The sequence below is a fragment of the Lissotriton vulgaris genome, chromosome 3_2 (assembly GCF_964263255.1).
Source record: "Lissotriton vulgaris chromosome 3_2, aLisVul1.2, whole genome shotgun sequence".
Classification (NCBI taxonomy): Eukaryota; Metazoa; Chordata; class Amphibia; order Caudata; family Salamandridae; genus Lissotriton; species Lissotriton vulgaris.
This window is the reverse complement of record NC_141690.1, coordinates 181,061,048-181,080,829: the sequence shown is the minus strand read 5'-3', so window position 1 is coordinate 181,080,829 and position 19,782 is coordinate 181,061,048. Positions and strand designations below refer to the sequence as shown.

The following is a 19,782-nucleotide window of genomic DNA, read 5'->3' as shown; positions in this document are numbered from 1 at the left end:
CTGTCACGTGTGTCGCCGTAGTGTCACTCACCTTTGCACTCGTGCACCTTGTACAACTTTGGGCTGTCACGTATTATTTAATAATTGCAGTGTTGATATTAACTGTTAAATTACAATTGCCCTATACTTCTCAGAATGCTTATAAAAATGATGCCTTGAGCACATATGAAAGTTAAACTGAGTCTCCTTTTTCTGTTTGGATAATACTGTAGAGATATCCTCAATAATTGTCTGCAAACAATACCGGTTGGGATATTGTTCTTTGTATATAATTCTCTACCCCAACCCCAACAAGGTTGATGGATTTTCACTCCTGTTATCTTTTATAACTTCATACTGTGACACGCCTACTGACTAGCTAATTTTCCCACCTGCTCTAGTGCCAAATGTGCCCCAGGGCAGGTGTTGGCATTCTCCAAGTCAGGAGGAAGCCAGGGTCACATATCAAAGCTGATAGAGGCATTAAAGCCTCTGGCTTTGGTATGCTAATTCACTAGCCACCCTGCTGGAGGAGGTGTGGTGACCTTCCTCTGGAGCAGGTATTGTTCCAGACCTCTGAGAGCATTTGCTCTCCCAAGCAGGTTGGTCAGAAATTTGACAGTAGACGTAGGCTGTAAGAGTCCAGTGTGCCAGCACACTAAATGACTGGTGGGTTTCAAGGGGTGCCTCTAAGTTGCCCTATGAGTGCATGTCATAATATATCTAATACTGGCATCCATATGGATTTATTAAGACAAGACGTTTGATACCAAACACCATTGGTTTCAGTGTAGCCGTCATGTAGCTGGGAAACCGGGAATGACTAGTGCCCAGTATGTGTCCTTAAGATGGCTCCCTGATGACTTGCAACATCTAGAAATGGAACTAGACATCACATGGGCCGGTCTGCTCCTGCAGATAGGCCCTCCCATATAATATTCTGCACCCTGCCTTAGGGCTCTAATTCCTGCTATTGTGGTGACTTACGTACAGTATATGCAGTGTACTGTGGCATGGCACCAAGGGAGTGTGCCATGTTGTGTTTTCAAAATGGTTTGCGCCATTTCACTCATCCTGCGATGTGAGGCTGCTTGCGGTTTTTGTGTTGGATCCCTTGGTTGGCATAATATATGCTGTAGCCCATAGGGACCCTCTTTAGTAACCAAGACAGGGGTGCCATTTACTAAGGACTTAGATGGGGCTAAAATTGTTGCCAATTGTGTTACAATTAGACATTTACCTTGATTTCAGGGAAAGACCACTGGCACTGAAGGTCTGGTTAGCTGGGACCCAGTGCACTTTCAGTCCAAAAGCATTGGCACCAGGATTTCCACTTAACTTATTAAAACGTTTTGCAGCCAAAAAGTGTAGGTGACCATGTCAAAAAGAGCACTTTCCTACAACCAGTAATGAGGAACATGACCATTGTGGAATCACAGAGCAATGCTCAGAAGAGAAGAACCAATAAAAATTGCAAAATATCAAATCCAGCCCCTCTCCCCTTGTCTCTTCCCGTCCTGTGATACAAACCCAGGTGGAGATGGTTTCTTGCATATGGTGGAGCTTAACTGAGTCAATGTGGTGGTGCTCCTTTTGCTGGGATGTGGAGCGTTGTGAAGCTGTGGTTTTCATGTTCTGCAGGCATGCAATCATGCCGGCCGTCACCTCTTCAAATGATCTAGGCAGAGTCCTAGGGGTTCTGGAGCCCTGACGTATTCTATACTACTCAGGGCGCTGCCCATAATGCTCCGTCCACATATCCTGCATGTCATTTACATGGCTCAATGCTAGAACCAGTCCCAGATGTTTCTTTGTTTCCTGGAGGTAACGGACCAGGCATGTTTTGCCATTCTAGGCATAGAAATATACTGAAAGATTGACCCCATTGATATTTTACCCTTATGTCGCCGAGGTCGTCAGTAATGGGTTAGAAGTCTTTGTATTTCTTAAGTGTTAGGGGTGAACATAGATAGTGAAGCCCTTAAAGATGAGGTCAGCTTTCCCTCTGGCAGTTTGCATTAGGACTTCCTTAGCATCTAGAAACTTGACTCTGGTGAGAATGTCTAGATCCCTTTCTGAATGGTTTGGCTTGGCCATATTCCGGTGTACATGCTCAAGCCTTAGTGAAGGCTCCTCCGTGGGGGGCCATAATTGTCTGTAGCAATTCCTGTGTGAAGTCCATATATCTTCTCCTTCAGCCCCCGGGGATGCCTCCAGGGGATGCCCCTGGGGGAAGCCCTTGATATGGATCTTGTTGCGTCACCCGCTTTTTTTAATGTCTGCTTACATGGCCTATAAGTCACACTGTTGGTCTCTGAGATACTGAACTCAGAGCCAGAGCAGCTAATGGTCCCCTAAGCGTGCATCTGCCGAGTGCTCCAGATCATGTTCTGTGTTGTCCAGCTCAGATACTTCCTTACACATTTTTTATAGCCAGAATTAGTACTCCGTTTTGAGGGAGCCAATTTCAGACCCAATTTCACGAAGGAAAAAGATCATATTTTCTTGTGCGATAGTGGTTGATGTAGGCGCCTCCACAGCCTGCAAACGGTCTCCTTCTGCCACCGAACTCTCCTTCTGGGGCTTGCCCTAACCATTCTGCGAGGCAAAGGTGCTTTGAATGTAGTGTCGCGTATGGTGGAGTGAATATTGAATTGAACACTGCTGAAATCAGGCTTTAGCCACAAGTGCTGTATGGGATGGTACCAGGCCACACTCAGGTCAGTTGAGTGTCTGAAAGGCTTCCAACGTCACGTGAGAGACACTTCGGAGTCAACCAGGAGTCCAACTGGGTGCGCGGCTGACTCGCTATAGGGAGTTGGAAGGATGTTAAATAGAATGTGCAGTTGTGGTCAGATATGTTCACCTGCTGAGAAAGGTGACTTTGCATCACCTAATGTGTGTCAATTGTATATTGAATATGTTTTGATAGTGCAGCCATGGTCTCTAGTAATCCACTCTGTTGGGTGACAGAAATGGTGGAGACAAAATATATTTGGTTGAATCCGATGTAAACGGGACCTGAACACAAACTTCAACTAAAAGGAGCAGGATTTGTGTTGGGAGAGGCAGTTAACTCCAGTAAGATGTTTTATTGGATTTGCAAATCGACGATTAACGGTACAAAAAAGTCAAATATTCTGTTTCTGAACTCTTATAGAAGTTTACTGAAGTCTGTTTGACATATCCAAAATATTTGATTCATTGGCTGTAAGTGCAGTGGCACAATTAGTCCTTAAATTATCTCATCAGACTTGAGCCCCCACATCTAAGACAACGTCACTGGCTTTCAGTACATCACTAGTTTGCTCATACAGCATTTTATGACACATGTCTGAAAAATCTCACTGAAAGGTTTGAGCAGTACAGTGAACACAGACATTTAAGATCTCCCAATCCCAGTCTCTTTCACGTCCCGGAGATCATACTTGCAATGAGAGGAATGTGTCCCTTGCTTTTCTAGTGGCAAGGACATGGAACAAACCCCCTCCCACTCTGTTTTGTTAGCAGAGAAAGTCACTTCAGAAAACAACAAAAAACCTGGATGTATTCCATTTTCTAATGGCGGTAGCATGATTGTATAGCTAAGCACAGCACAGGGATGCCCTTTGGGACAGCTGTTAGCACTCTGTAAAATATGAATGAATGAATAATTTTGTAATGGAAATTAACCTTTGGTAATATTGATACTGATATATCTGTTTGTGCTTGGTAGATTTGCATGCTAATGTTATTGGTATGTTAACATATTAGCAACAAAATAATCTGACTTTTGTAAAGTTATGCTAGATATTTTATTTTCCACTTCTCTTGACTTATTAGGAAACACGTTTGCTGTGGTCGACTGCATACCTTTGCTGCAAAAAGTCCTAAAAGATGAATCCTCAGTTGCATGCAAATTGGCTTGTGTTGCAGTAAGGGTAAGAAGACCTATTTATTTTGATTTACATTTTACATTTAGGCTAGATAATGAATGAAGACCTGTATCTAATTTAGAATTTGGCGGACAGGGTACTCTATTGCAAATGCGACGAGTACACTGATTGCCAAACCCTCCGTCTGCTGGCCTAATTTAGAGTTGGGTGGATCTTAAGTACTCAAATGGAGCACTTCCTTCAACTTCCTGATGGAGTAGGGTCCGTGGAGAAAGCATCATTACACCTTCCTCCCTATTTAGGGTGACCGGTATAATGTCTTTATTTTTCCTGTCTGTCACCACCAGGAAAAACATGGTACTAAGGGACTGGAAAAAAAACCAAGAATAGCCCCACACCCTAAAAAGAAACTTCAAAGATGTTGCAGTCATTAGTTCTTTGTTTTTCAGAAATAAACTCCAGCTTTAGGAGTTTGTGTTTCGAAAAACAAAACAAAAAAGTTTAACTTTTGATGTACGTCCATCAAATCAGACAGCAGATGTTCAACATTTTTGTACATTGCAAGGAATCACCACGTTCCCTGGGCTGGCAGACCATTGTAAATTTGGCAGGTGGAGTACCCTCTGAATGGTGGAGGTAATGTATTCTGCCATACTGACTGACACTACTCAATACAAGGCTGTGGTTTAGAATTTGTAGTATTATGACTCTGATATAGAGTTCAGCGGTAATTGATTTTTCTCGGATTTGTGGCAGAAGTGCTAACCCAGGAGGAGAAACCTGTGGTCAGATTTCCCAAGAAAATCAAGACCCTTCAAACAATTGATATAAAGGTGATGCTAAATAAATTAGATATTCGAACACAAGAGCTGCCACGGTGCACTGATGTAGTCATAACACACACTGCTGGTCTGCCTGCTAAAGGCATTTAAAATCTAAAGAGAAAAAAATCTTGGTGAGATGTAACTTTACCGATCTTGCATTTGTACTAGCCAGTATACGTTGTATACTTCTAATCCAGCTACATCTCACTGACTATGCCAGAAAGAGCCAGAAACTCATCTCAGGTTGTTTCTTGTGAAAGGAAACAATGGCCAATTGTTGTAGCTGAAATTGTCTTCCTGGAGATCATGTTGACTCATAATTGGGCCCACACATATGTTCTACCTGCTTTACTGCTATTTAGCGAATACAACATTCAAATATCACTATGTTTGAGCGCAGTTGTTTCATATGTATACATTAATTTGTGTTATTTTTTTGTCTCTTTTAGCACTGCATCATGAGTTTATGCAGCAGCACCTACAGCGAACTAGGTTTACAACTCATAATTGATCTTTTAATGCTGAGGAATAGTTCTTACTGGTTAGTAAGAACAGAGCTTTTAGAAACTCTAGCCGACATTGATTTTAGGTAAGCATATATCAACTTTTTCCCAGAAAAAAATATAATTGCATGATTTGCCTGTTGACTTAGTCCTTTCACAGAGAATAGCTCAGATCTTCTGCCTACATGCCTAGAATTACTTAATCACTCCCTCCACTGCGACAGTGCCAAAAACATGGAAGCACGCTAAAGTAGTACCCCTGCTTAACAAACCCACACTTGATGGTTCCAAAGCAGAAAACTACCGCCCTATTCCACTGCTTCTGTTTATGTCTAAAATTTTGGAAGCCTATGTGAACACTGCACTTACGCAATTTTTAGACACTAATAACATTCTTGACAACTCACAGAATGGCTTCCGTTCCCGTTATAGTACTGAGTCGGCCCTGTTAACGGAGGCTGAACACCTCAAATCCACTCTGGATGCAGGCAGCACATCTGTCCTGGTGCTGCTTGATCTAAGCGTTGCATTTGACACAGTGTCACATGAAATACTACTCCAACGCCTGGAGGAAATTGGAATAGGAAATACGGCACTTGCCTGGTTTGCCTCTTTCCTATCGGAACGAACGTTCCAAGTAACAGCTCTCCCTTTTGCCTCCCATACCCATACACTTCGATGCAGGGTCCCTCAGGGCTCTGCTCTAAGCCCCAGGCTCTTCAATATTTACGTGAACCCTCTGGCAAGAATAGCCAAAGCCAGAGGTATGTCCCTGGTGTCATACGCCGATGACACCCAACTGGTGTTCACCTTCTCTAACAACCCCACCCAAGACAAACAAAAATTCAAAGAGGATATTTCCGCTATTGCGGAATGGATGACTAACAATTGTTTGCAATTAAATTCTTCCAAGTGAGAAATCCTCTTAGTGGGTAAATATTCCCATCTGTGGACTAATGAATGGTGGCCTCCGGCACTTGGTAACCCCCCGGATCCTAAAACCATGGTAAAAAACTTGGGCATCCTATTAGATAAAGATCTGAGCTTTGAAACGCATGCAAAAACAGTGGCCGGAAAATGCTTTGGGATACTCCGTGGTCTGAGACCGATTCTGGGTCTCTTTGATGCTCAAACACGCCAGCTGATTGTTCAGGCGTCTATCCTGGCCCGCCTGGACTATTGCAATGCTCTCCTCCTCGGGTCTAACAAATCGGTGATGAAGAGATTGCAATAAGTCCAGAACGCGGCAGCACATGCTATCTTTGCTATACCGAAGTTCAGTCACGCCTCCAACCTCCTCCATCGCCTTCACTGGCTACCGATTGAGCAGCGGATAAGCTTTAAGACACTCCGTATCATGCACAAGATACTGATCGGTATAGCCCCAGATATTCTCAATGGCCTGTGCACCATGTATGCACCAGCCCGAACACTGGGCTCCTCTAACCAGTGTCTTGCACAGACTCCGCGTATACGTAAAGCCAGATCTGGTGGTCGGTTTTTCAGACGCCATACACCAAAATATGGAACTCACTCCCTTTTTAACATCCGTGCTGAACCCGACCATAAAACCTTCAGACGGCATGTAAAAACATGGCTCTTTTCTCAGACTTAGTTGCCTCCTAAGTTCTCCGCTCCGATCTGCTCTTAGCGCTGAGATGCCTTTTTGCCGAGGCAGCCATGCGGTCTATAAATACTTTAATCTAATCTAATAGCTTTCATTAGAAGTTTTTTTTAAAGGGTTTGTTTACAGCACAAGTGTATTCCTCAAAAATAGTGGCTGAGAAACCGGTATACAGAAGATAAAAATTGCAATAGTAACCAAAATATAAAGCCATGAGAAATTGCCAGTTATAAAATGAGCTCAATATCTGCACAAACACAGGAATAGTGACTGAGAAACAGTCTAAAGGGGGAAGCAGGTAATATAAAGTGTAGCCTACCCACCACAAATGGTGCATGGCGTTAATGGCAGGAAGGTGGGAAAAAGAATCAGATAATGCTGATACGATGACTCATTCAGTTAAATGTTAATCTCACATGCCTTGCAGGACATAAAATAAAATTCAGTCCTGACCTGGGCTGCACAACCTTTCATGTGTGAAAGGTTGAAAAAGTGAAATCAGTAAATTAGGTACTAGTAACATTTGTTACCTTTAGTGCGTAGAATTGGCCAGACAGTATTAAGCTTTATGGAAAAATGAGTTCATTATTTTGGGAAATTAGAGTAAACTGCATTCTTTCACAGGACAACATTGCATTCTTGACAATTTTGGTACTTTACTCTGAGTTCTGTGTCATTGGCAGTAACATAAACACACAGGTGAACAAATTCAAAACAGGGGTTCTACTGATGGTAAGGGACAGGTATTCAAATGTTTCCGTAAACGTCACCTTTATGTAAGGAAGGTCTGCACTACTTTTCATAGTTTGAGTGGTAATTCACTGCCACCACTCTGCTCTTATGCTCTAGTTCTGTTCTTAATCTGGTAATTACTTTTCCCTGTATCCGGTAGGACAGATCTGCTTCCTCCCTCTTTGATACTGGAAAATTATGTGGTCTCTAGGGAATTAGCACCTCATCTGTCTCTTTGATTATGTGCCTTCCAGGAAAGGTAGGGAGGGGCACTATGTTATACCTCATTGCCCAGCCTCCTTTGCTTGATTTGCATCACAGATCATCATTCCTTCTTCCACCTTTGTAGACTATGGTTAATATCACGTTGGAGTGGCAGGCTCATCTGCTTGTGCTGGTACAGGTAGGCCTCAGTACATCTCAACTTCAGCTGCTCAATCATGGATTTCATTTGGTATTGTGATCTGCTAAGCCTGAGTACCAAATGTGTGCGCCTAGCAGTCAATAAGATTCTGCCACTATTTATTGTGAAGTTTTATATAGAGTGAATATGATCACTCTCCGAGTGCTTTAAAGAGAAGCAATCACCACAGTAAAACTGTTAATTTACATATTGGAAGTTTCAATGCAAATTAACAAAAGGCAGGTAACATTGTAAGCTACCAGTTTCAATGTGAAAATTAGAGACCGCACCAATGATGGAGTATTTTTAGGCTAATTTCCATAAACTTCTCTTCTTTCTGGACAACAGAAAGGCAGGACCCAGAGTTTATGGCCACTAGGTAGCACTAAGTCCCCGCAGTAGAGTGTAGAGAACAGTCAGCAGAAAGTTCACTGAAAAAAGATGGTCACCGTCAGAGTGCGTTATTTGATGATCTTCATTGTTTTTCTCTTCATATCAAAAACGTGGGTGGCATGGAAATTTTCAGATGTATAATCTGCCCTGCAGCCATATGTTTTTGCCTACAAATCTCTCTCTAAACTGCATCACAGCACAGGAGCCAGGTGTGAGATGGTCTGAGCAAAGCCAAGCGGTGTTGCGGCGCTCGTGAACACATCAGTTCAGCTTGAGCCAAATGCTTCATTGCAAGGGGTGTTATTCTGTGTTGGCAGAGGGGAATGGAGCGGACAAGAAGGACCACCGGAAGGTGGGCCGTGCTCCATACCAGGAAGTAGAATCTCAACATTCATGTAGATAGCAAAGGTGCTTCTGAAAGGTGTTGGGAAAGTTTCAAACAGACATGGTGGGCTAGTTCCCCTCGCAACTGATTAGGGTCTTAGGCTGATACTAATGGTGTTCCAGTGGAATGGTACCATTATGAAGCCATACAAATGTTGTTAGGGATCAAAACAATTCGAGTGTAATTGACAGCTAGATGATGTATGGTCTATCACCTGGCTAATGTAACAGCAAGAACTTGGAAATGGATCTTGGAAGGTATGACTAGTAGACATTTGTATGACACAGTGAATTGAGGAGGCCCTGTCAAATGTTCTTTCAGCTACCCAGCTTGCTGGTTGTAACCTAGGCAGAGTAAAGTGCAAGCCTTTAGTTGGAATTTGTCTCGTTTAAACAGATTGTAGCGGGTGGAGGTGGTTGCCTCGGTGAAAACATCGAGGGGCATTATAAATCCTATTCAAATGAGGCCCAAGCTTTTAAGGGGACGGTGGCAGCATGTTGGTAAAAGATGGAAAATGAAAATGTTTTAGAAGTGGCATTTGAGAGTAATTATTGTTTGCATTCTTGTGGATTAAACGACTTGCTATTTGTTATTGTATTCCAGAGAGACACTTTTACTGAAACACAGAATGAGTGTAGGGCAGAGTTATTATGGGTGCCCCTTAGTAGTGATACAGCAAAGGCCTAGAAGAACACCAGGGCACCCAGAGAGAGGAGCACCAAGAGAGTGTAGCAGTAGTGATTGTCAAGCTTGTCAATGGTATGACTATCGTAATCATCAGTGGCAGCGGAGACAGTAGAAATGAGGATAAGTGTTATGAAGTTAGACAACTGGATGAACCCTCACTCAATTGAGTGCACTTAACAAGGAATTAATTGCAATGGATTTTATAGGTTGGTTTTGGTGAGACACTTAGTGAGCTTGTAGAAAAATAGGAAGAGTCCGCTGGTACTGGTGTCGACCTGTTAATGTCAAGAGGTATATTTAGGATTGAGATGACAATCCAATTTTGAAGGCGGGGAAGTATAGCTAAGAGTAATGATCAGTTTGATTGAATAGCTGAAATAAATGGTATGTGTGAGCAAATATAGAGGCTTAATGATTTAAGGGTCAGGTAAAAGAAAGCATTTTTAAATACACCTCTTTAAATGTATTTTCTTTTAACAATTCTGCTGCATCAATATGCGCAAAGATATATTTACCGACAGATAGTAGCTAAGTTGAATATAGTATGGGCATTGTCTTTTTGTGGGGATATTGTCTAAACCATATATTAATGACCTGATTATATAGAACACTCTATACTTTCAATGTAAGGGGGGCAGTGTTCATAACCAATCTCTGCCACGGACAAGCTCCACTAATTGAACAATCGTGCCAAACTCTGTGTTCTGTAAACTTTAAAAGTTTGTCAACCCACTATACAAAGCCTCACTTCATAAATGGAGACAAAAAGTGTGAAAGGTCAGAAAGTAGCTCAAGTAAGTATCACTCAAGGAGCTTCTAGTAGGTACTCACCAGTTTGCTCACGTTGTCGTCATTGGTGACTTTCATGACCAGAACAGAAAAGGCGAAAGTGGAAAGTTATTTTGCCGAATTTTTGAAGTTGTGTGAGAAAAAGGTGAAGGAAAATAAAAGGGTGGTGTCCATGCTTGTGCCATCCATCAACCATCCAGACCCCGTAATGTCCCCGTATCAGGGCTCGGGGACATCTCTCCACCTTGCTAACACTTCAGGGACCTTCCGGCGGTTGCCAACTGGACGCCTACTGGCAACACACTCCTATACGGAGAACAAACAAATTTTAGCCACGCTTCCCCATCTAGTAAGTAGCAGCCACCAGTCGTCGACCGCTATACCAATCTTCTGAACTCCCATCTTCTCCTGTGTAGCGGTCAACAACTGGTGGCTGCTACTTACAAGGTGGAGATATTTCCCCGAGCCCTGATGATGTTGCCAAAAATTACTAGGCAACTAAACATGTCGGCCATTCCAATTATAAGGGTCTAAATATGCTGTGTTTTTGATCTGAGTGCGGTCACTGCGAAGAATAAAGTATGTACAACTGCAAGTGAGCCACACCTCATTTTAGCTTGGAAAAGCAATTTCCCCATTTGCAGTTTACGGGGTCTAGATGGTTGATGGATGACACAAGCATTGACACCACACTTTTATTTTTCTCACCTTTTCTCACACAAGTTCAAAAATTGGGCATAATAACTTTCCACTTTCCCCTTTTCTGTTCTGGTCATGAAAGTTACCAATGATTGCAACATGAGCAAACTAGTGAGTACCAACCAGTAGCTCCTTGGGTGACGGTTACGTGAAGTACTTTCTGACCTTTCACACCATTTTTATCTCGGTTTATGATGCGAGGATTTCTATGGTGGGTTGACAAACTTTTAAAGTTTACATAACACATAGAGTGGGGCACCATTGTTCAATTAGTGGGGCTTGTCCCTGGCAGAGATTGGTTATGAACACTGCCCCTCTTACATTTAAAGTATAGAGTGTTCTATATATTCAGGTCATTAATATATGGTTTAGTGATTGGAGGGCTACCTGTTAATTACCCTTCTTTTGCTCCTCTTTTTTGATGATGGGATATTGTATAAAGCCTGGTGGCACATACCTATTTCTTTTCATGATTTCTTTCTTTTATTTTTCACCAAGTGTATTAAGCAAGTAGTACATATCTATGGTTCTAAGTGACTATGACAAATGTAATAAAATGGAAATAATTTTGTAGTCTCCATGTAGCCCCCATATTTTTCTTTTCAATCCTTACAGCATTGGAGTTGACTTGCTTTTCTCCATTTTCTACATCTGCTCTCTCTCTCTACTTTCTACGGAGCTCTACGGTGCTCTACTTTCGCAGGCCATTTAATGGCTTGTTTATCCAGAGTCTTGTTGAATGATTTTCCATCATACGTATAATATTGCTATTGAAGCCATCTATTTTTGTTTTTCCTAACGGGGAGGACGGGAAACCTGTTTCATGTCATTACTAGTGTTTGGTTCCTGCAGGGAAATAAAGATTCTTTAATATTGCATGTGATTTTTTATTTTTTTTTGCATGAACTGTGATTGTGGAGTGAGTGGTGTTTTGGTAATTTGTTTTCATACTCTGCAGGCTAGTCAGCTTTCTGGAAGGAAAGACTCAAAAATTACATAAAGGATGTCACCATTATACAGGGGTGAGTAATGCGTAATTGTCTAGTCACTGTATCTGTCTTTTTCATTCCAACAAATCTGACTTTGGTTCAGTTTTCAAGCATGTAATATTCTGGAGAGATGGGTTCACTTTCAGCCAAAAACACTATGTTTGCATTCTGGATCACTAAAAACAGTATTTTCTTTAGTGACAATCAAAGTACCTCAATGTTATCTAGATTACAAGTTGTTGCCATGTTCACATGCATTTTCAGGTGTCCATAGCCTATTAGCATATGGGCCTGAAGTCTGTCATCATATGCCTTTACCGTGTGAAAACCTTATGAAGTTGATTATAGTACGTAACCTTATGTCCTCTTACAAGTTTTATTGGAAAATATGTGTTTAGCTATGTGTAACAGATTGATGGAACAGATCACTACACAAGTAGTGTACCTTGCAGTATATGAGGTATAAGGGGTTGTTTTTATAAGGAAGGAAGTGATAAACAAAATAAAGTTGTTTCATATAGGCACTCTGGAGTTATGTCGCTCCATTCTTTAATCTTCAAGCTCAGGGTGTTTTTTGGTGTGGTTTTCCTTTCATACAGCCCCCGTCAGGAAAGACACCCTCAGGAAGAAACAAAACATGTCCTGAATATCATGGTATGCCAATATACAATCCCACCACTGTTTACCAGTGAATGCTCTGTCAGTGTACTCTGTTTCTGGTGCTTTCCTGGAATTCTCTGTACCCCAGTGCACAGTACTAAAACTTTCCGGGCCCCCACCTAGCCCACCTCTGCTACCTCGGATGCCCTACCACTGTGACTCTATTGCCACTCAGACATCATGCACCACAACACTTTCCTTGTGCTACGGCTCGTTTCCTGAGCTGTAGCGGTCAGGACCACAGCATCCTCTTCCTTCAGGTCACCGGGTGTAAATAGCTCTGCTGAGTGCAAGGATCTCTCTCCTCCATTGTGCCTCCAGTGAAGTCCTGAAAACCGCACCGCCAGTCTTTTTCTCCTGTCCGCAAACCGCTCCTTGTCTTGCGTCCCTTCTCTCCTCATGGACCCAGGTTCGTCTCCCTCCCAGTTGCCGTCAGTATTTCCTTTAGTTCCTGAAATGGGTGGGTCTCCTTGACTCGCACATGTGATTGCGGGCGAGAAACTAGACCCACAATCTCTACGTCATTCTGGGAATCTATGGCATCCTTCTTTAAGTTCTCGCGTCCCTTCCACAGCATGCCCTTGTCTTTTTCAGTTCAGTGGCAGAATATTACTTGCATAGTTGTGCTTGCAGTTATTTACCTTTTGCAGATGTTGGTTATAGTAGCTAAAGGAACACCTTAAGGCTGTTGGAGAACAAATGTTTTCCATGATTAGGTGTATGGTGCCGTTAAAGTCTGCATGTGTTTCTACAATCTGCATGTAGATCTTTCAGCTTTTCCACAGATCCCTAAACTCATGATTTGGTGGGAACATCCTCTCCCATGCATCCTTTTCAGTGGTTCTTTTTTAGATATGAGAGGCGTTTGTTTCAAGACAATTTGCCTTGGATACATAACACAGCATATTTCAGTGACTTCAGAGCGTAAACTTTTTTTTCTAAATTCTTCTGGTAGCCTCAGAAAAACAATTGTGAACATGTTGGGTTTAGGTTGTGGGTCCATGAGTTTTGTTTATAACTTTAATTGTGTTGTTATGACCATTGGGCTCTGATGAATCTTTTCTACAGATAGAACAAGGTCTACAAACATATTCTCCCAGTATTGTTGCGTGTTTATCTAGGTTCCTGATCGATACTGCGACCTTATGCCCCTATCCTGCTATAAATCCATTTATTCCCTATATTGGCATAACCGTTTAAGTGCGATTTTCAGAAAAGTCATCTCTGGCCTCACACGAACAGAGCCACATTCCAGCATAGTTCTCTGCGACTTCCTTTGCAACCAATTAGTGCAATGACAGAACAGAAGTCACTATCTGATATTCCTAGATTAACACTCCGAGTTCTTCAACAAGATAAAAACTCAGCAAACCTGGAAATCCCCGCTTGCTGTGTTTTGATTAGTAATGGAACTCTAATGAGCAACTGATAACTATCACTTCCTAGTGACATCTTTAATTGACGTCTTATGTCCAGCAAACTTGCGTCAAACCCGGCACCTGTCAGGTATAAATATTACCAACGTTGCCTTAAGCAATGAGCTACTGTTGCTGATGCAAGCTGCCTGCAAGACCCCGTGTTGGTGACTCTAGCACTCTGTCGCTGCAGCCTGCTGTCCCTTGATGGTGAAGCTGCTGATACCATTATCGCTGCTAAAGCGCGAACGATGGTGCAGTACGCTTAGGAGCTGAACAGCCGTCCCTCTGCGAAGACATCCAGCAGATTCCAGCTGCCCGCGGACGCTGTCCCCCCTCCTTCCTCGACGCGCTGAAGAAAGCCGCTGCCTTTCTCGTGCAGAGAAATCCAGCTCCGGCGTTTCCGGTCTACCCTCGCGGGTGACTGGGATATCGAGAGTGACCCCTGAAGGAGATACCAATCCTCCATCATTCTATTCAGAGCTATGGTGTTGACTAAACCCTTAGATGAGAATTCTTGAAGCAAACCTTGGCAAAACCAACTTAACTTGAAGCTACTTACTTACTCCCCTTCCACGTGTTAGGCTTAGGTCAGGCACACTGGGGTAGGCTTAGTTAGAAGCACCAGTTGAGTATTTTAGCCTAATGTATATATGACTGTATATATGTTTTATTACTTTTAAACCATTGTATGGCTAAGAAACCATATCAATGCTTTTACAGTTCTATTTCGCAATACTTATCTTACTGTACGTACTTTTTATAATAACAATTCTTGCAATTGTGGCAATACATTTCTCTTGTACGAGAAGAAAGACTGTTCAATAAATGTTAACCCTTTATTGACAAACGCCCGTCTCTCTAGTCTCTACATATTGTGAAAGTAAACTGCACTAACCTGACTGAGTGAAATACATGTCTATTGTTTCACACGACCCTAGAGATTGACTCTTGATCTGAGGAGCAAAGTTGTCATGTTGCACGGTTGTTGGAAAACTGAATCCCTTCTTGTCTGTGCCAGGGAAGCTGATCACTTCCCATGCAGAGAAGAAAGTTTCCAGTGACCTCTGAGCTAGTTGGTAACAAACCCAATTAAGTTTAGCATAGTCAGTGGAGGCCTGGAATATCCGCAGTTCCACGTCGATACTACTGTTTATGTTATTCCAATGCGCAGGGCCTAGTGGGAAACTAGTAACTACACTACAGTATGATGGCAGGATAGGGAAAACACTTTCACTTTAGCTGTAGTGCTTCCATTTGTGGCACATATGAAAAAGGGCTTCTGATAGAGACTTCTAGATGCAAATGCTTCACATTTTAAATACTCCCCAAGCGTCACACTTGAGCCTTAAACTTTACAGCAGTGCTTCTGCATTTTGGGCAATGGCGACTTGCGGCTCTGCACTGGCACAGTTCCATTCTGGAAATGACGTGTGGGGCCTATATAGGAACCACTCCCATGTGCTGACATCAGTTCTTTTCTTCCCACACATCCAGACGCAGATGCGGTGTTACTCTCAGAGACTCTTATTTTTGCGAATGATTTTCATATTTTGACTGTGTGCAAGGGAAATCAAGCCCTAACACAATCATTTTCAAACCCTGCAAGGACTGTCGCAAGCAGATGTGTGTGTCAGATCCCCGCCAGATTTCCTGTGGGATCGAGGGTTTGGCCACGACTCATGGACCCGCAGAGACTGCACTTCAATAAAGCTGAGGGCTATCAGGGAACACGAGGCAAAAGTTTATCGGCAAGTATAAGAAGTCGCATTGTCGGTACAGCTCCAAGTCAAAGGTCTGATCCCAGTCCTGCTCCCATTCCAGGAGTCGGCAAAGATGTTCTAGAGGCCAGTCTTCCTCGTGATATAAGTCTTCAGGTAATCACAAAAAACATAAGAATTTGAAGCAGAGTTCCACTCCTTCTCACCATATGAAGCGCTTGGTGAGCACCAACAGTTCCAGTCCCGCTCCCAAATTTAGCCGACTTTGGAGCTGATTTCGTAGATGGTTCTGGCACAACATGAGTTTCTGGGGCCTTTAGCCAGGCCCCCCAAGTTAGAAAAATTCTACGCAGTTATGCTCAGGCTCTTCTGATCTTCTCCAACACCATCTGGCATACCTGTGGGATCCATGGAGCCGAGAGGCCTTCTACCTGGATTACTGCCGGCAGGTTTGCCATCAGCACCAGCTAGAACCTCTAAGCCACTTCTGCCTTCCGCCCCAGTACCAACAGCCCCTAGGACGACACCAGGCTCGGGTACATTGAAGCTGATGCCAATTTTGCCGCCAGGTGACCCCATTTGTCCTATCTGATGCCCACTCAATGCTGGTACGAATTCGACAGAAGTCATAACCGAAATTCAACCAAGGTTTCTACACTCACTTTACTTTAAGGCAGAAAACTTTCTTTCCTTCTTTGGTGCAGACTCTGATCATGACTATAACCAGGGTGATGAGTTCCCTCAGCTCTATGCAGCTCTGGTATGAAGACTTGCAGGAGTCAAGTGGGCTAGATATCGCTCCAAAAACTGCCCTCTTTTCACCTCCTGGCCCAGCCACTGAAGAATCTGCCTCCTATGCCATGGTCATGTGTAGAGAGGCCAAAGTCCTCAATCTTCGGCTTACCATTATGGAGGTCAAAACAAACGTCCTGTACAAAGTCCTGCATCCTGGCCAGACTGCTTCCAAGTCTCTCCTCCCCTGCAATGAGGCTTTGATGAATACCTTTCTAGAGAGCTGGGCTAAACCCTATAGTGACCCTCCAGATAGCTGGTAAATTGCCAGGCACCAGTGCCCTGCCCCCGGCAACCTGGCCTTTCTCTCTCAGCACCCCTCTCCAGAGGATCTTGTGCTGCAAGCTTCCACTAGCTGGACCAACCCTACCTCTCCCCTGAAAGGGAAGCTAAGAGAGTGGAGACTTTTTTTTTAAAACGTTTGTTCTCCTCTGCCAATTCAGCTATAATGTCAGGCAACACCTTCTGTTTACTGGGCTGTGATACTTGCACCCTTTTGGACTTGGTGGCATAAGTCCTCTTCAGTGTTCCAGAACACCTTCATCCTGTTCTCTCACTGGCCATTGAAATATGGTTGTGATGCAGCCAAGTTTACAGTTCGTTGTGGATTGGACACCACACACACTGTTGGATGGGCCTTAGGCAATAGAGTCGCTGTTGTTGCCGCTCGTGGCCTCCGATCCACTGTATTCTCGGGTGAGGTCCAGTCCTCCCTTACGGACATGCCGTTTGATCTACTCACTTGTTCCACGACAAAGCTGAATCAGGCCTTGAACATTTTGAAGAGAGTTGGTCTACCACGCATTCTCTGTGCCTCTCCACCCAGCCTGGCCAGCAACACTTAGTGTTTCATTTGTGGCTTCAGTAGAGTCATTCCCTACACCAACCTACCCCCTCTCCAACTGGGAATTTGTAGGAGAGCCTATGTTTCCCACTGCCCCTATGGCGAAGGTAAGCTTGCCGCTTAGTCTACAAGTCCACCACCACTGCAGCCCCATTTGCCAAAACCGTTTAGTGTACCCGGTGGGAGGCAGTATGTCGAAAAGGTGGGTTATCCAGTATTTGGGTATCTTTCATAGATTCACATGCCTGAATCATTCCCCGTCGTTGAGGCTGGAGTCCCACGGTAATAATACATATAAAAACAGTGCCTTAGAATAAAATTGTAGTAGGCTGACAAGATAGTAGGCCCAAAAGACCCAAAGCTTAGTAGCCTATCTACCTCATTATATGAAAAAGAGCTGAAAATAGCTCCAACCAATCAGATGCCAGCACCCTCTAGAACCTTCCCAGCAGAGGCAGTTCTCCTCAGATTTTCTTAGCACAAGTGAGAAGTAGGTATCCCCATTAGAGAACTGTCCTTCTGGGGAGGAGGGTGGGTACATGTGAATCTATGAAAGATACCAATACTGGATAACTGTAGTTACAGGTAAGTAACTTGTTTTCTTATCCAGTATTGGGGTATCATTCATAGATTCACATGCCTGATTAAAAATAGCAAGCAGTAAGCCTAATAATGTCGTTTGCGGAAGGTGGGAGACAAAGCGTAAATCTACATATCCCCCACACATCCGGAAGGTTATAGAGCAGTAGAATATGTAAATACATATAAATGCAGAAACCTTCTGAAATGAAATAATTATAGTCAGGTAACATACTTCATATTAAGAAACAGTATTTGACCAACAGAAACATTACAGTGAATATGATTATACTCATACATCATAAATGCAGTAAGAGAGACATTTAAAAGTCTAACCTTAATGAAGGAGATGTTGAAGAACAGCTTGAACCACTGCTGTATCGTCCTGCGACGCAGATTGTAAGCAGTAGTGCTTCGTGAACGTGTGGACATGTTTTCCATACCCGCCGTCCAGTATGACAGCAACTGGAGTTGTGCCGCCAGGAAATACGACTCGAAAGCTGGGGCGCCCAGATCCCCCTGCACGGTGGGTAACTGCAGTTTGGCGAGAGCTATCTGGTGTCAGCTAGCCCCCCATATAAGTGTGCAAAGGAGCGCACCTAGTTCACGAAAAAAAGTCCTGGGTGGAATAACTGGAAACCACCCTCCTGAAATATGCATTTCTTTTTAGAAGAGAAAACATGGATCTATCGCAAGACTGGAATAACCCATGCACTACCAGAAATTCTTGATGGAAGAACCACAAACGTAAGTGGATGTGGGCGTTCGGGAGGGGAGTCAAAATGGTTGGCTGACACAGGCGCTCTAGGAAGTGAAGGTTTTATTATTTTATAAAGTCTGCGTTTCTGTACAGGCACTCTGTAGAAAGGGAGGGGGGGATCAGTCTCCTCCGTGGTGTTTCTACCTGCTCCGGGCCGCCGTTCCCACTGCCTCCTGGGAGTTGTAGGCGGTCTTTCCGCCGTCTCGATGCTCTCTCGATACCGGCAAAGAAGAAAAGAGAAGATGCCTGAGTCACTCGGACCTTCACTTAAGTGTTGCACAGGAAAAAGGGGTGAGGACAACACACGTGCACTTCACAACCCAGAACGAGTGAAGGGACCCAGTGAGGAAGGGGGTGGGTTGTGTGAAGAGGGAATTGCGCGTGTCATCAGGGTGGCTTGCTCCTTCTAATGCCCGCCCACCCGCTGAATCTTGACCGTACCTGGTCAAGCCACACTTCAGGAGACGTGTGGCTGGGCGATGCGCCGTCCCGTTGGCCTCCTGGCTTGTAGATGTAGCCGCCGTCCCGGTCGCTCTCCTCGGCCGCCGGCGTCTCTCCCGTTGCTTCCTCCGAACTCCTCTCCTCCTGTTGGATCACCACCTCCGTCCTCCTCCTCCGGCCTTCCTGTTCGTAGTCTGCCTCCGTCCGCCTCCGATCTTCCCCTTCGTACTCCGCCTCCGTCCTCCTCCAATCTTCCCCTTCGTACTCCGCCTCCGTCCTCCTCCGATCTTCCTCTTCGCTCACGTCCCAATCCGCTTCGCTCTCTCTCCACTCTCGCCACCAGTCTCCTTCTCCTCCTCCAGGTGTCTCGCACACCTGCGTGGATTCTGGGATCGGTTTTACCTCCGCGCAGAAGGGGTGTCCCGACTTCGGCTCCGCCCCCTTAAAGGTGCAGGGATACAATGACTCCAAGCCGGGCCGGCAACCGATGACGTCAGGGGTATTCCAGGTCTCCGTGTGCTGCATGAAAAGAGGAGACACATTAATAGGCAGGCCAGGGGGCCCCGCATCCGGGTCCCCGACGTCACAGGGGAGCACAAGAACATAACTCTAAAAGAATCCAATTTTTTTTAAATTTTAGTGACTAAATCAATCCAATTCTAAATGGTTGCCAACCAGCGGTTAAACA

At 44.0% G+C, this 19,782-nt stretch overlaps 1 protein-coding gene across 2 annotated transcripts in view; it reads left to right on the top strand.

Annotated features, from left to right (window-relative positions):
* The window catches only part of HTT (huntingtin), a 2,178,328-nt gene that overhangs the window by 477,995 nt on the left and 1,680,551 nt on the right, over nt 1–19,782 (top strand). For both annotated transcript variants that reach the window (XM_086964158.1, XM_086964157.1), the window contains 3 exons: nt 3,802–3,899; nt 5,128–5,267; nt 11,852–11,915. In XM_086964158.1, the coding sequence (XP_086820284.1) occupies nt 3,802–3,899; nt 5,128–5,267; nt 11,852–11,915 (302 nt within the window). The remainder of the gene's footprint in view (nt 1–3,801; nt 3,900–5,127; nt 5,268–11,851; nt 11,916–19,782) is intronic.